General features: G+C 42.4%; 1 protein-coding gene across 2 annotated transcripts in view; it reads right to left on the bottom strand.

Moving 5' to 3' along the window:
* Positions 1 to 8,163: 8,163 nt before the first annotated feature.
* The window catches only part of MTAP (methylthioadenosine phosphorylase), a 54,846-nt gene continuing 47,060 nt past the window's right edge, over positions 8,164 to 15,949 (bottom strand). For both annotated transcript variants that reach the window (XM_002707965.6, XM_089317832.1), the window contains exons 6-8: positions 14,881 to 15,120; positions 12,432 to 12,554; positions 8,164 to 9,076 (exon numbers count right to left, since the gene is read on the bottom strand). In XM_002707965.6, the coding sequence (XP_002708011.1) occupies positions 9,038 to 9,076; positions 12,432 to 12,554; positions 14,881 to 15,120 (402 nt within the window). In that variant the 3' untranslated portion in view covers positions 8,164 to 9,037. The remainder of the gene's footprint in view (positions 9,077 to 12,431; positions 12,555 to 14,880; positions 15,121 to 15,949) is intronic.

Here is a 15,949-nt window from a genome sequence, read left to right as displayed (position 1 = left end):
ACTGGGCCAAAATGTCGGTCCCCTACATCATTTCTTTAGTTCATTATCCAGCTCACCAATTTTCTCTTCAGCTCTAATGTTCAGATTAACTTTCTTTTGAATTTCTCATTTTATTAGATTATACCTTAAAGTTTACTCAATCGTATTTATTTCTTTTAAAGTCTGGCTATTATTTAACTTATAGCTGTGTTTTCTTCCTATGGCTTTATTCCTAATCACATATCATATACATATTTCTTATAAATTCTAAGGAATTTCAATTATTTGTTTACTAAGCTTATTTGCCAGGAATGTCTGTTAAGTTTAATGGAATTCTCTTTGTATGTTGCTACTAATCCTAATTAAAACATAGAGGCTGCCATGTCACTTTTCATGTTTAAACAGAGGTAACTTTGCCTAAGGGTATGGGGTGTTTTGCAATTAACAGTTCGTGGATGATAATACCAAAGAGAGGTATGTTATTTGCCTCTTCAGGGAAGATACATCACATCCTCTGAAGTAGCCTTGAAAAAATGAATTTCCCGGACGGCGCCGTGGCTCAATAGGCTAATCCTCTGCCTTGTGGCGCCGGCACACTGGGTTCTAGTCCCAGTGGGGCGTCGGATTCTGTCCCAGTTGCCCCTCTTCCAGGCCAGCTCTCTGCTATGGCCCGGGGAAGGCAGTGGAGGATGGCCCAAGTGCTTGGGCCCTGCACCCCATGGGAGACCAGGAGAAGCACCTGGCTCCTGGCTTTGGATCAGCGCGATGCACTGGCCGCAGCGCGCCGGCTGCAGCGGTCATTGGAGGGTGAACCAACGGCAAAAGGAAGACCTTTCTCTCTGTCTCTCTCTCACTGTCCACTCTGCCTATCAAAAAAAAAAAAAAAAAGATTTCCCTACATTCAGTTTATTAACTTAGAAGAAATACAGAGAAGTATCTTAAAGTATACTTGGAAATGCAGTGGATAGAATCTGGGCTGTATGAAACTCTCCAGAACAACTGGATTTCTTAAATAAACTTCATGGAAAGAGATGATAGAGATGGCAGAGGTAGGGGTAGGGGTAGGGATAGGGGTAGAGGTAGAGGTAGAGGTAGAGGTAGAGGTAGAGGTAGAGGTAGAGGTAGGTAGAAGTATCCGTAGAGATGGAGAGAATCAGGGAGTGGGGAGGGAAGGCAGGAGACAGGAACACTAGATTAGAGGGAACAGGAGGGGCAGTGTATTGGTGCAGTGATTTAGCTGTTGCTTGTGATGACAGCATTCCATAAGAGTGCTGGCTTGAGTCCCAGCTGCTCTGCTTCCAATCCAGCTTCCTCTTAATGTGCCTGGGAAAAGTATCTCAGTCCTTGTGGGAGATAGAAATGGAATCACTGGCTTTGGCCTGGGCAAGCCCTGGCTGTTGCTGGCATTTGGGGAGTAAACTAGCTAATGTAAAACTGTCTTTCTCTGTCACTTTGCCTTACAAATAAGTAAATCTTTAAAAAAAGAAAGAAAGAAAGAAAGAAAGAAAGAAAGAAAGAAAGAAAGAAAGAAAGAAAGAAAGAAAGAAAAAGCAAGCAAGCAAGCAAGCAAGAAAGAAAGAAATGGGGCTGGCGCTGTGGCGTAGCAGGTAAAGCCAACACCTGCAATACTGGCATCCCATATGGGCGCTGGTTCGAGTGCTGGCTGCTCCACTTCTGATCCAGCTCTCTGCTACGGCCTGGGAAAACAGTTGAAAATGGTCCAAGTCCTTAGGCCCCTGCACCCACGTGGGAGACCCGGAAGAAGCTCCTGGCTCCTGGCTTCTGATAGGTGCAGCTCCAACCATTGTGGTTATCTGGGGAGTGAACCAGTGGATGGAAGACCTCTCTCACATACATACTCTCTCTCTTCCTGCCTCTCTGTAACTCTGCCTTTCAAATAAATAAATCTTTAAAATAAATAAACATGAAATACATGTTGGTTCAAATAAAAATGCATAAAAATGGCATTTGTGAAACATTTGAACTTTGGATATTCACTAAAATATTTGCTGACATTAATAAGGCATGAAATTTTGATTCTTATAGGGCGGGAATTTGTAAACTAAAGTGAGGCCAAAAAGACAGAAGCTAATATACACGTCATCACATTCCGATGCATAGACGTTTTAAGACTGAATCATCCGTAAAATTGAGGGCATAGTTTGAAAACACCGACAATTTCCTGTTAATCTTCCCTAATAAAATAATCAATTGTTTTTATTTTTTATCTCCCCCATACAAATGCTGCGCAGCAAAGTACTTATGAAATCAGGCATGTGTCCCTTCTCCAGTTACATGCGGATTTCTGAAATGCTTAAACATTTTGATGTTTGTACTTAAAAAATCATTTCCTTAAGGTGTTGTATGAGTAGTTTTCAATTTCCATGGCTGTTCAGTTTACACTGATTGGAGTAAAATGAACAACTTTTCATTGGCTGCTCAGTCCCTTTTGGGCTGTTACAGCATCTCAGCTTGGGTTACTTAAAAACAAATGAAATTTGTACTCATGGTTCTGGAGGCTGGAAAGTCCAAGATCCAGGCACCAGCAGGTTCGGTGTCTGGTGAGAACACACTCCCTGCTTCCCAGGTGGCATCTTCTATTTGTGCTTGTAAATAGTGGAAGGGAAAAGCAATTTCTGTGGGCCTCTTTTATGAGTGCTAACCTCATTCACGAAGCAGGCACCCTCGAAACTAAATACCTCCCACAGGCCACACCTCTTGATACTATTGCTTGGGGATTAGATTTCTATAAATGAATTTTGGGAAGATACACTCAGGCCATAGCAGCTGCTCATTAGATGCAGGGCATGTGTCAGGATCTTGGGAGTGGCTTCTTAATCCCTCTGCAATTTACAGAAATCTACAGTCTCTTTGAGAGGACAAATTACATGACAAAATGAACAGAAAGTTGTAAACAACTGTCACTAAAATACATTTTATGGGATTTTTTTTTGGGGGGGGGGCAACTCAAATTCAATACCCAGAATCCCTGTTTCCTCCCACCTTAGGTACTTTTTCAAATGTATCACACCCTGACTAATCTCCACCTCTGCTCAGGTAACAAGGGGGCACGGAGAGGGAAAACAGGGAAGAACAGGAAGAGGGCTCTAGTAACATTAAGGTACCAGCACAGTATTTGTAAACATATTCTTTTGTTGGAAAACCTGGACTCTTGGTTTCTGCCAAGACACCACCACCTTTATCATGAATTGAATTACAGAGATCTGGACTTCAGCCTCACATCCACTCATGTGGGTATTATTAGAACTATGGTTGGGGCGGCATTGTGTTACAGTGGGTAAAGCTGCTGCCTGAGACACCACATCCCATATGGGCACCAGTTTGCATCATGGCTGCTGCACTGCTGATCTAGCTCCCTGCTAATGGCCTGGGAAAAGCAGTGGAAGATGGCCCAAGTATGCTACCCATGCGGGAGACCCTGATGAAGCTTCTGGCTCCTGGTTTCAGCCTAGCCCAAGTCCAGCCATTACAGCCATCTAGGGAGTGAATCAGTGGATGAAAGATCTTTCTCTCCTCTCCTCTCTCCTTGTAACTCTGACCTTCAAGTAAATAAACTGAAAAAAGAAAGAAAGAAAGAAAGAAAGAAAGAAAGAGAGAGAGAGAGAGAGAGAGAGAGAGAGAGAGAGAGGAAGGAAGGAAGGAAGGAAGGAAGGAAGGAAGGAAGGAAGGAAGGAAGGAAGGAAGGAAGGAAGGAAGGAAGGAAAACGAACGAAGTATGGTCATAAAACAAATGCAAGGAGGCAAAGCTCTTCTCTATTTGTAATACCTTTTCCCACTCAATTTTTCCTCCAACCCGGAGGGAGAAAAAAGTTGTTAATTTTGCTGTAAACTACATAGATCTTGGAAACAGTTTTATAATTAAGCTATTTACCACTTTGACTATTCAAGGATGCTCTTTACAAAAGGGGAAAATATACCATACTCTTAATTATCCAGGATGTAGTGCATCAGTGATAAGTAAGGTTGTATATAACAATTTTTTGAGGTTTATATTTATTTTGAAAGGAAGAGAGAGAGGCAGAGGGAAGCAGGAATCAAACTGTTGCCTATATGGGATGATGGTGTGGGTTTACTCTACACCACAATGCCAACCCTTTTGATTTACTTTTAAGATGTTGCTCCTAGGAAATTAAAAATTATGTATTGGCCCAGAGGCATGGGGATGAAAAGAGAGGCTGGAGTAAGCCAAAGCATGAATGACTTTCCAAGCTTTGTGTATTGGAAAGCTGCCCATCCAAAATAGTACTGGCCAGAAGCCTGAGTATTCAGCTGGATTCTGGTCATTTGAGACATGCATCAGGGAAAACAATTCCTGCACTCATACCATTTACCTTTTAGCATGGGAGGCAAGACAACAAACAATAAGCACAAATACTAGAGTAGGTTGAGAGGTATTAACAGCTGTGAGGATTTAAAAAAATATTGAGCCAGGTAAGAATTATGTGGAGCCTTAGGCGTGGCACAGGGTATTCCCACCATTAACATAAGATGGTTAGGATTGACTCATAAAGGTGATTTTCAAGCAAAGATTTGAAGGAGGTGATGGAATGAGGTGGGGGTACTTAGGGAAAGAAAACCAAGTATAAATCAAATATTGTAGTGTTAAAGGAGGAGAGGGATTGACATGTTCTAGGGAAAACAAGGTCATTGGGGCTGGAGCAGTTGAGGGAGAAGGTGATGAGAGAAGTCAGAGGAATGTAGGGCAAGTGCAGAACACATAGGGATTCATAGGCTATTTGAGCAGAGGATTGACTTAAGTTTCAAAAGAACCATTCTGGCTCCTGAGTTGCTGTAAGGAGCGAGTAAGGGCAGGAAGACCTGTTAGAAGATTCACATGGCCGGTGCCGTGGCTCAATGGGCTAATCCTCCACCTGCGGCACCGGCACTCCGGGTTCTAGTCCCAGTCGGGGCGCCGGAGTCTGTCCTGGTTGCTCCTCTTCCAGTCCAGCTCTGCTGTGGCCCGGGAGTGCAGTGGAGGATGGCCCAAGTCTGTGGGCCCTGCACCCGCATGGGAGACCAGGAGAAGCATCTGGCTCCTGGCTTCGGATCAGTGCAGTGTGCTGGCCGCAGAGCGCCGGCCACAGTGGCCATTGTTGGGGTGAACCAACGGAAAAGGAAGACCTTTCTCTCTCTCTCACTGTCCACTCTGCCTGTCAAAAAAATAATAATAATAATAATAATAATATCCACATGAGAGATACAGGTGGCTGACTATGGTGGAGGCAGTCAGCTAAGCTGACAAATAGTTTCTTGGTATGCTCTGACGGTAGAATGAATAAATTTCCTGGTTTGAATGTGAATTTTGAAGAGTCAAGGATGACGTCAAGTTTTGGTCTGAGGAACTGTAAGAATGCGACTGCCAGCAATTGATATGGCCATGTGGGGATAGCAGGTGTAGGGAAGAAGTGATCACCAAGAAGTGAGTTACACTGGAGATGTCCAACTATCAAGCTTCTGGGCAATGTTCAAGAAATAGGAAGGGGGCCAGTGCTGTGGTGTAGAGGGTAAAGCTACTGCCTGCAGTGCTGGCATCCCACATGGGCGCCGGTTCAAGTCCTGGCTGCTCCACTTCTGATCCAACTCAATGCTATGGCCTGGGAAAGCAATATTAGATGGCCCAAGTCCTTGTGCCCCTGCAGCCACATGGGAGACCCGGAAGAAGCTCTTGGCTCCTGATTGGCTCAGCTCTAGCCATTGTAGCCATTTGGGGAGTGAACCAGCAGATGGAAGACCGCTCTCTCTCTTTCTCTGCCTCTATGTAACTCTGCCTTTCAAATAAATAAATCTTTAAAAAAGAAGAAAAAAAAGAAAGAAAGAAAGAAAGAAAGAAGGCCAGGAACCAGCCAAAGGAAGAACCTTTGAGCCAGAAGGAAAATCAACAGTGTGGAGTCAAGCGAACAAAGTTCCTCCAGAAGGAGAGAGGGATCCAGTATGTCAAATGCTGCTGATTGCAAAAGAAGGTTCAAGTCTAGCAACTGAATACTGCAGTAGTACAGAGGTAGTGCTGGAGTTTCGGTGTTAACACCTGAATAGGAGTGGGCTGAAGAAAGAATAGGGAAAAGGAGTTGGAGACAGGGAAAACAGATAACTTCCCAAAGGGTTTAATTTCAGTGACTGGTAAATGAGACATCACACAGGATTTGGAGCAAGAATTTTAATGGGAAAAATAGAATATATTTGTGTGCTGAGAGAAATGATCCAGTAACTAGAGTAAAACTGATCATGAAAGGGCCACTAATCATTAGGCAACACTGGGCTACAGCTTTCCCATTAAGCCCATCAGCCATTGAGGAAACTTTTTTTCCAACTTTTATTTAATAAATATAAATTTCCAAAGTACAACTTTTGGATTATAGTGGCTTTTCCCCTCCATAAGCTCCCTCCCACCCACCACCATCCCATCTCCCACTCCCTCTCCCATCCCATTCTTCATCAAGATTCATTTTCAATTATCTTTATATACAGAAGATCAACTTAGTATATATTAAGTAAAGATTGCAAGTTTGCACCCACACAGATACACAAAGTATAAAGTACTGTTTGAAGTAGTAGTTTTATCATTGATTCCTTTAACACTGACCTTGGTATTCACTTACTTCTGAAGAAAAAAATCTGTGTGGGGTCAGTGTTGTAGCCACTTGTGATGCAGGCATCACATACTGGAGTGCCAATTTGAGTCTCAGCTGATCCACTTCTGATCCCGTTTCCTGCTAATGCACCTCAGAAGGGTCCTGCCCTGGTTATTGTAGCCATTTGGGAAGGGAACTAGCAGATGAAGATCTCTCCTGTCACTACAACTTTCAAATAAAAAGAAACTGTACAGTGTAAGAGCAGTGAGAAAGAAGTGCTCCTGGGAGTGTTGAACAATGTCCTCAAGCATGATATATGAGAGAAATTATATTGGCTTTGTACATGGAATGAATGGGGTCAAAGAAAACAGGAAGTTGCTACAAAGAGCTACTGGATCTGGGGCTGGCTCTGTGGTGTAAGACTAAGCTTCCGCCTGTGGTGTTGGCATCCCATATGTGCACAGGTTTGTGTCCTGGCTGTTCCACTATCAATTCAGCCCTGGGAACGTAGTAGAAGATGGCCCAAGTGCTTGGGCCCCTGCACCTCTGTGGGAGACCCGGAAGAAGCTCCAGGTTCCTGGCTTCAGATTAGCCTAGCCCCAGCCGTTGCAGCCATTTGGAGAATGAACCAGCAGATGGAAGACCTTCTTCTCTGTTTCTTCCTCTGTCTGTGACTCTACCTCTCAAATAAATAATTTTTTTTTTAAAAAAAGCTATGGGATCAAGAAAAGTGCATTCGCAAGTTGGAGAGAACTGTTTCCTGAAGGCAGCAATAAAAATGTCCACATGTTTTTGCCCTGACATTCTCTGACACCTACTAAGAATGAGGGAAAGTAAGGTATGTCTACATTATAGTGTAGTGAGAATAATCATGGGTGAGTTAGAGAACTGTTGGTTTTAGATCCATTAACTTCTCCATGGATCCCTAATGTGTAACAAGAGTTGAAACTACAGGATCAGGGATTCCAAGAGTCACAGTCACATGTAACTCAAATGGCTCAATATTAATGATGGAGATTAACTGATTTTATTGTTTATAATCAGTAGCTTAGTACCCCAAAGTGAATGTCACAAATACCTTGACTTCACAGAGTCTTTAAAACAAAGATCCTCTAACCTGATCCTAAAGTAGGTTGTAACAGACCATAGCAAAAAGAATTCTGAGGTGAAAGATTTCATGATAGGAAACTTACAAAAAAACAAGAAGCATTCCTATACAATTAACAATGAAAAAAATAAGAGGCAAGCTTCCACTTTTTTATTAAGAAACAAAAATTGCCAACTCATGTAAAATAATGCATCAACACATAAAAAGGAGTAGAAACAGAATCAAATAATTTAAAAAATATCTGATACACTAGGTGTATATTTAATCTTTTAAATACTTTTACCTTATAGACCTCAGTAGTAAACACACAGCTTTCTCAGGAAGCTGTTGCAAGCCCCAGTATTGTTCTTACTGTAGAGTCATCAGTGATCCTCTTTTTTGAAAAGAATAGATGTAACTTCCTGAAACAACGCTCCTCTTAATGTTACCATCTTAAATTTCACTTTATTATCATCAACAATGTTTTTAAGAATTGGACTAAGTGCATTTTTATTTTTTACAACTTTATTATTTGATTATACTCATTGTAGGAAACCGTGAGGATACAGAAAGATTCAAAGAAAATAAAAATTACCCAGTATCTCCTCCCCCAAATACAATAAAAGATTTTGTATACTTCTAGTCTTTCTGTACATTAACATGGCATTTTAAAACAAGTACTGTAAAATGCTTACATAGTTTTTCACTTTATATTATAGAATGGTCATTTCTTTTAGATATCAAATATTATGTGAAAACATGATTTTCAGTTGACTGCTTCACAGTTAAACCACAACTTATCTCCAACTGCTGGATATTCATATTGTTTTGAAAATCTGCTATCACTAATCCTATTAAAATTCTTTTTTATATATGTATATGATAATTTCTCAAAGAGAAATTCCTAAGAGAATGCACAAAATAAAATGCTTATATATTTTTGAGCCTGTTGATACATTTTACCAAACTGCCCTCCAAAGATTGCACCAATTTACAGTCACATCAATAAGTAGCCAGAGTCCCATTTCTTCTTCACCGTCTTTGGCAACATAGGAAACCAGTTATTACTTCCCGGCCTTTACTGCGGCAAATTTAATAGGCGGAGGGAAGAATAGTATCTTGTTTAATTCTAAAATGTACGATTTTTACCCACATGTGGACGGGGCACTTGCTTTTGCTCCCATGTTTTGCAGTAGTCCAGGTCTTCTAGGAGGAGTCTTGAGCATCTGCAGTGTACTCTTTCCTACACGTGTTTTTCTCTCCCAGGCAAGTGCATGAAAGCTGCATGTCTTTCTCAGGAATTTTTTTTTCCCAAGTGAAGCAGCAATTTCCACAACGACAGGAACTAGAAAGTCACCTTTTTTCTAGGCAGCGTGCTATTTTAATGTCTTGGTAATAAAACAGAAAACTGGGCCATATTCTGAAAAGAAAAAAGCAGGTACAGATGACAAGTACTGTAGGCTAATTACCTGGAGATCCTGTTTAAGACCAGATTAAAAACAAAAACAAAACAGACTTTTGTTTTATGGATTCACTGGACACACACCTACTTTCTTTTTTTTTTATTTAAAGATTTTAGTTATTTATTTGAGAGGCAGAGTTACAGACAGAGGTCTTTCATCTGCTGGCTCACTACTCAAATGGCTGCAATGGTCGAAGCTGAGCCAATCTGAAGCCTGGAGCCTGGTGCTTCTTCCAGGTCTCCCATGCAGGTACAAGAGCCCAGGCACTTGGGCCATCTTCTACTGCTTTCCCAGGCCACAGCAAAGAGCTGGGTTGGAAAAAGAGCAGCTGGGACACAAACTGGCACCCAAATGGAATGCCGGTACTGCAGGTGGAGGTTAGCTTACTATGCCACAGCATTGGCCCTTGGCTACACACTTTCAAGAAATCCTCCAGATAGTTCTCAAATTCACCAACATTCATAAATCACTGTGTGGATGTAGGGCTTTAGGTACAACTCTTCACTCTTGGTTCCTCACTGCCCTCTCCTGTGAAATGAAGAATGCTGATCACGGGGCTGGCATTCGGGTGTAGTGGATAAAGCCGTCGCCTGTGACAGCATCCCATACAGGCACCAGCCCAGTTCCTGTCCTGACTGCTCCACTTCTAACCCAGCTCCTGCTAATTGCCTGTGAAAAGCAGCAGAAGATGGCCCAAGTGTTTGGGCCTCTGTCATCTACATGGGAGACCTATGTGAAGCTCCTGGCTTCAGCCTGGCACAACCCGGGCTGTTGCAGCTATCTGGGGAGACATAGGAAGATTTCTGTTTCTCCCTCTCTCTCTGTAACTCTGCCTTTCAAATAATGATTCTTTTTTTTTTTTTTTTAAATAAAAGGAGTGCTGATCTGCTGATCACAGAGACTTGTTCTGAGAATCACTACTTTTACCCATCAGCAACACTTTATATGCTGACCCCCAGCCTGGATTATTGTTTATACAACCTCCATCTCTTATCCTTCTTGCATTATAGAAAACACTGGAATTTTAAAATGTCTGCAGCTCCAAACAAAATAGGATCTTCTTCATCACAAGCAGTCTTTATGTACCTTTATAAAACCACAGCTTGACACACACTAGGCGCTCACTAAATGTTTCTGCACTAATTAATTAGTGCATGAGTGAATGCCATACACTTCCGTATTTAGAAGACGGAAAATGCTTAGTGCAGAGTAAGAGGTTCTCAGGACAGTGATCCCTAATGCTATACAACAGTGAACACAATTCTCAAGTGTGTCAAGTGCAGCAATTCTTCATTTTCTCCCTTAGATCTTCTATCCCCCTTTGAAAATCCTATACATATTAACCTCTTTAAAACTCCAAACATGCAAAGCCACACACTTTCATACACAATTTCAGAGACTTCAGGAAAGAAAAGGAGAACACTGGAGTCTACCATCCATGCTATTTTACTTAAAATGAAGCCATCTATGCTTTTATTTGAAATGAAGCTGAAATTGCTTGAGAGATTCACGTTCAAGAGACTACGGTCAGTTGGGAGACATAAAACAACAACAACAACAAAAAACCTCTATCACTTCTTGGAGGTAACACTAGCTCAGCAGCAGCAAAAGTGAGTCACATTTCCTGCAAACCCACATGTGACTTAATGCTAAAGCCGTGCTGCTTACTGCTTTGTACTCATTATCAGCAGCTCAAAGTAACTGCTTTTACAATGGAACAAAACAGCCACCTGTTTCTAATTTAAACTGATATTCCCTAATTCTCAGAGTTCATTTCTCTTTTCTTCATAGTTATATTACTATTAAACAGGGCTTCCTGTACTTTGTCACTCCTAAAGGCTGAGACATCCTAGTTGGAGTTGTGTGCTAGAATCTGCTTATACCAGCTTGCAAGAGCCATTTGTAAGTCACTTCCCGACTTACAAGTGGCTTCCTGCTGGTGGCGTTTATGCCATGTTAATCAGCAAACATTAAGTCATGACTCTGCCACACTAGTGGTATCAATCACTTATCATCACTTGTCCTCATCACACTAAAATTCCAGCGCTCCTAGGTGGTAATTCAGGTAGAGAATGCTTTAAATCAATCTAAGTCCTAATTCAACTACTGCCATGAGACTTAAGTGTACAGGTTGTATTCTGGACACATTAAGATACGCTCCTGGGGCATGGCAAGTAAAGCCACTGCCTGCAGTGCCGGCATCCTATATGGGCGCCGGTTTGAGTCCTAGTGCTCCACTTCCGATCCAGCTCTCTGCTATGACCTGGGAAAGCAGTAGAAGATGGCCCAAGTCCTTGGGCCCCTGAACCCACGTGGGTGACCTGGAAGAAGTCCTGGCTTCGGATCGGCGCAGCTCCAGCCGTTTCGGCCAATTGGGGAGTGAACCAGCAGATGGAAAACCTCTCTTTGCCTCTCCCTCTCTTTCTGTTTAACTTATTTTCAAATAAATAAATGAATCTTTTTTCAAAAAAGATATGTTCCTCTCTGGATACTAGGAGAATGTAAAATCTGTTCAATTTGAGGTAACTCTTTATCTAATGTGGTTAATCAAGGTGTCACAAAATGTAAAGCCCCCCCCCCAAAAAAAAAACAAAAACATGCCTCTCTCTGAGCTCAGCAGCCAATTTCAGTTACCCTAGCCTAGGTTATTGTCCACACAACCTCACCCATTATGCTTATCTTACTGCAGAGCAAGACTATGTGAAGAACCTGGTTCACTGGATAATAAAAGTCTCTCCACTGCAACTTCTACTGCTCTTGCATTACCAGCTGCAAAATATGATGACTCAATTTCACAAGTAGGATAGTGAATGGTAGGCCAGCGCCGTGGCTCAGTAGGCTAATCCTCCACCTTGCAGCACCAGCACACCGGGTTCTAGTCCCGGTCAGGGCGCCGGATTCTGTCCTGGTTGCCCCTCTTCCAGGCCAGCTCTCTGCTGTGGCCAGGGAGTGCAGTGGAGGATGGCCCAGGTGCTTGGGCCCTGCACCTCATGGGAGACCAGGAAAAGCACCTGGCTCCTGGCTCCCGCCATCGGATCAGCGCGGTGCGCCGGCCGCAGCGGCCATTGGAGGGTGAACCAACGGCAAAGGAAGACCTTTCTCTCTCTCTCTCACTGTCCACTCTGCCTGTCAAAAAAAAGAAAAAAAAAAAAAAAGAACTACAAAGAAGGATAGTGAATGGCATGGAAACTTGCTGAAAGCATTCAGGCTAGCATAAAATACCTAAGCAGATGGGCCAAGGCTGCAATGCAAGTAAGAGAGACAACTGAGGGGGTAGGGAAGTGTTTGCTTGAGAGGACTGGGGGCACTCACCTTCAGGTTATGGAGGGTTTCGGACCATTCTGTGGACCCTATCTGAGGTATGGTGGTGAGGAGCAAACTTTTGGCTTTATTGGCATTTTCTTTCAGGGTCTTTAAGACTCGGTCCACTGAAACCTAGAGAAATAACAGTACAGGATGTTATTGCAATTTACAGTTTTGCTGCTTTTCAGATAATTTTTCTGAGTTCCAACCTAGCCATGGTCTGAATATTTGTGTCTTCCTTTCATCCCAATTCAGATCAGTGTTTAACACCAATCCCCAAGGGGAGGGTACATGGAGAAGGAACATTTTGGAGGTGATCAGATCTTGAAGACAGAGCACCTCATCATGAATGGGATTAGGGCCCTCAGAAGAGGGGTTCTAGAGAGAACCCCACCCCTTCCCTGTCTGAGGCTCCAGTGAGAAGACAGCTTTGAGAAAGTGGGCCCTCACTTGACAGTCAATGGACAAGCACCTTGATCTTGGACTTCCCAGCCAACCTCCAGAACTATGCAGTCAACTTGTATTGCCTCAAAGCTACCACATCTGTGGATATTCTGTTAATGCAGATTCAGAGATAATTAAACTTTTTTTCCTACTCCCCTAGGAAGTCCAAATCCGTCCCACAAACACTGAGATGTATCTGGGAAAAACAATGAGCGCCACAGGAGAGGGAAGTTCTCCACTGCTGTGGGAACACAACGCTGTGAGCAGCTGACTCTCAGCCAGGGCCATGTAAAGGCAGGTTGAACGCTGAGTCACTCAGTGCAGAGGGATGAGACAGCCGAGACAGTTACCTTACATTTATTTACTCATTTCCTTACAGTTTTCCTGGGATGATAAATCTATGTAGACTCTGACCTTTTCTCCCCGACCTCTCTTTTCCTTGTCCCTACTGTTGATCTCAAACCACAATATCTTTCTCTGTGTTCAAGGTCCACTTCAAATCACACAAGATATATCTTCTTTGCAAACTCTTCCCTAATACTGCTCTCCTCCAACTCCATCGTAGCACCCTGGGATGACCACCCTCACAGGAGCCAGCACTGTGAGTGTCCTAATCCCATCATTTGGTTAAATTCTCCCAGTAATCTTGCAAGGTCAGAATCACAATTAAACAACCCAAGCCCCTCCTCTAATCCATGGTTTCATCTTACAGAAGAGTCAACAGGCCTACAATCACAAGTAAATGGAGCAACTCAAATGTGAAGGTGGGTTTAGGCGATTCTAAAACCCTGCCACGCCAGGTTGCATGTCTGGTTTAAAGCACAAAGACACACGTAGTTGACTGAGATGCTGCCCTCTTTATCTGTGCCTTCCTTATGACATTTAACATTACTTGTCTTTATGTCTTAACATAGCTGCTCTGCTTAATAAACTAGCTCTGATTGCTTTCCAAATCTCATTTGGACCAGGAAAATGAGCAGTTCTGCAGAGCAGGAGACATGTTTCTAGACTGAGCAGAAAGCCACCAGCAGGAAGCAAACAACTTTCAGGGAGTGGCGGGGCTGGAGTTTCCCATTAATTGGAAGCAGACTGTCAACATCATGAGGCTGAGCTGCTCTTCAGGTTCGAGAAGCTGCTGAGCCAGGTATTATGTTGTGACAAAGGCGGGATTTGCAAATCTCAGAGAAAAGGTGTCTTACTATCCAGCAACAGTTTATTAAAACTGAGAAGTTAGGATAAGATCTCATGGAAAAAAAAAAGAACTGTATTCATTCATGACCCAAATCACGATACACATGGACAGACAGCAAGAATATCTAACAAGTTTTACATGAAATTGGATGGTGAAACAAACAATTCTCAGGCATGGTAGTAAGGGCTTCTTTGGCGATGCTGCCTACCCTAAATTCTTCCTTGCTTTAAAATTCTGTAACTGGGGTTCTGTCCCTTTCACTATTTTAAAATCAGATGAATGGCACAACAGATGATCTGGTTTCTTCAAGTAGAACATAAGGAATGAAAGGGGAGAGAGGGGAATGTCAGACTGCTTAATCTTTACCTCCTCAAACAGAATGTAGGCCCCATAAGGCCTTGTCTGTCTGTTAACATTCCTATGTCAAGCACAGTATCCCAAGATGGTTAAATGAATGGATATAAATAGTCTTTACTTACCAGGAAGAGAGCTTTTTGCCTTGAAAACAAAATATAATAAATAGTACCATAGCACAAGGCAGTTACAATTAAAATATATATGAAATAAGGCCCAGGTCTCAATAGGAATCCCAACATCTACATGTCTACAGTTGATCCTTAGATGATAGTACTTTTTTCTTTCCTATGAAGATCTCTGTTCTTACATTCCAAAGGGAACTATGGAAAATATCTGATAAACCTAACTTTAAAACCTTATAGAAAGGTACTTTCTGAAACTAACAGAACAGTGAAGACATTCTCTTAATGGTTCATGGCACCCAGAAACCCCCACTCTACATGCTGAAAACAGAATTCCACCTACTGCTTCCTCGTGCTCCTTCCAGCAATCATAATCTGTTGCCATGGCAATACTTGCATAGCAAATTCCAGCCTCTTTGGCAAGAACCACCTCTGGAACAGTGGTCATATTGATAACATCCGCTCCCCAGGTGCGGAACATGAAGCTTTCTGCCCGGGAGCTAAATCGCGGTCCTTCAATTGTGACCATTGTCCCCTTTGAGTGGCACCGGAGTCCTAGCTTCTTAGCAGTCTCTATGAGGACCTGGAAAAGAAAGAACCATAAACTCAAAACACAAACATATGTACAACTTAATATTTTATTCATTCCTGATGTGGAACAATTCTTGAGAGTTTTCATTATTAAGTGACTTGTCCCTCAGTGAGGACCTACAGAAGAGCATTTCCTAGCCCCTTACCCATTTGTGATTCTGCTCTCCCAGCCCTTGCACCTTTACCTCACAGCTACAAGAGCAAACGCGGAGCTTTCCCCACGCACCAGGCATCGGACTCTCATTTACTTCTTGCCCACTGCAGGAGACTAAGCTCATGTGCCTCCCATCACTCAGATCATCAGAGGTGTGCTGAGTTCTGTTACCAAGGTCCTGTGAAGGTAATGAGTACTGGTTTTTTTCATCTCTAAAATCTAAAAGCTTGTTTTGTTTAGAAAGTGATTTCTCCTCTGTCTGTTGCTTTTTCACGGACATGTGATGAAAACGATTGGGGCTGTGCTGATTTTCTCTGTCCAGTAATAAACATCTAGGAAATCCTTTAGTGGAAAGCCCATGTCTTTTAGAAACATTATTTAAAAGTCTGATCAGTTTACCCAGTGTTTTAATACTACACATCTAATCTCCAAGTTATTACCTTTCTTTTTTCTAAGCCTACGCTTCAATATCCCTTTTAATTAAAAATAGTATTTTCAACTTAACTGTTAACTTATTGAGGTACTGTTGCAAAGTCTGTTTCCTCTGTATGCCTTATTTTCTCATTTTTAAAAAAGATTTGTTTATTTTATTTGAAAGGCAGAGTTACACAGAGAGGCAGAGAAAAAGAGAGAGAGAGACCTCTCATGTGCTGGTTTACTCCCTAAA

This window comes from Oryctolagus cuniculus, chromosome 1 (assembly GCF_051225735.1).
Source record: "Oryctolagus cuniculus isolate XC-2025 breed Fujian yellow rabbit chromosome 1, ASM5122573v1, whole genome shotgun sequence".
NCBI lineage: Eukaryota > Metazoa > Chordata > Mammalia > Lagomorpha > Leporidae > Oryctolagus > Oryctolagus cuniculus.
Note: the sequence above shows the minus strand (reverse complement) of the source record. Positions and strands in the feature narration are given on the sequence as shown.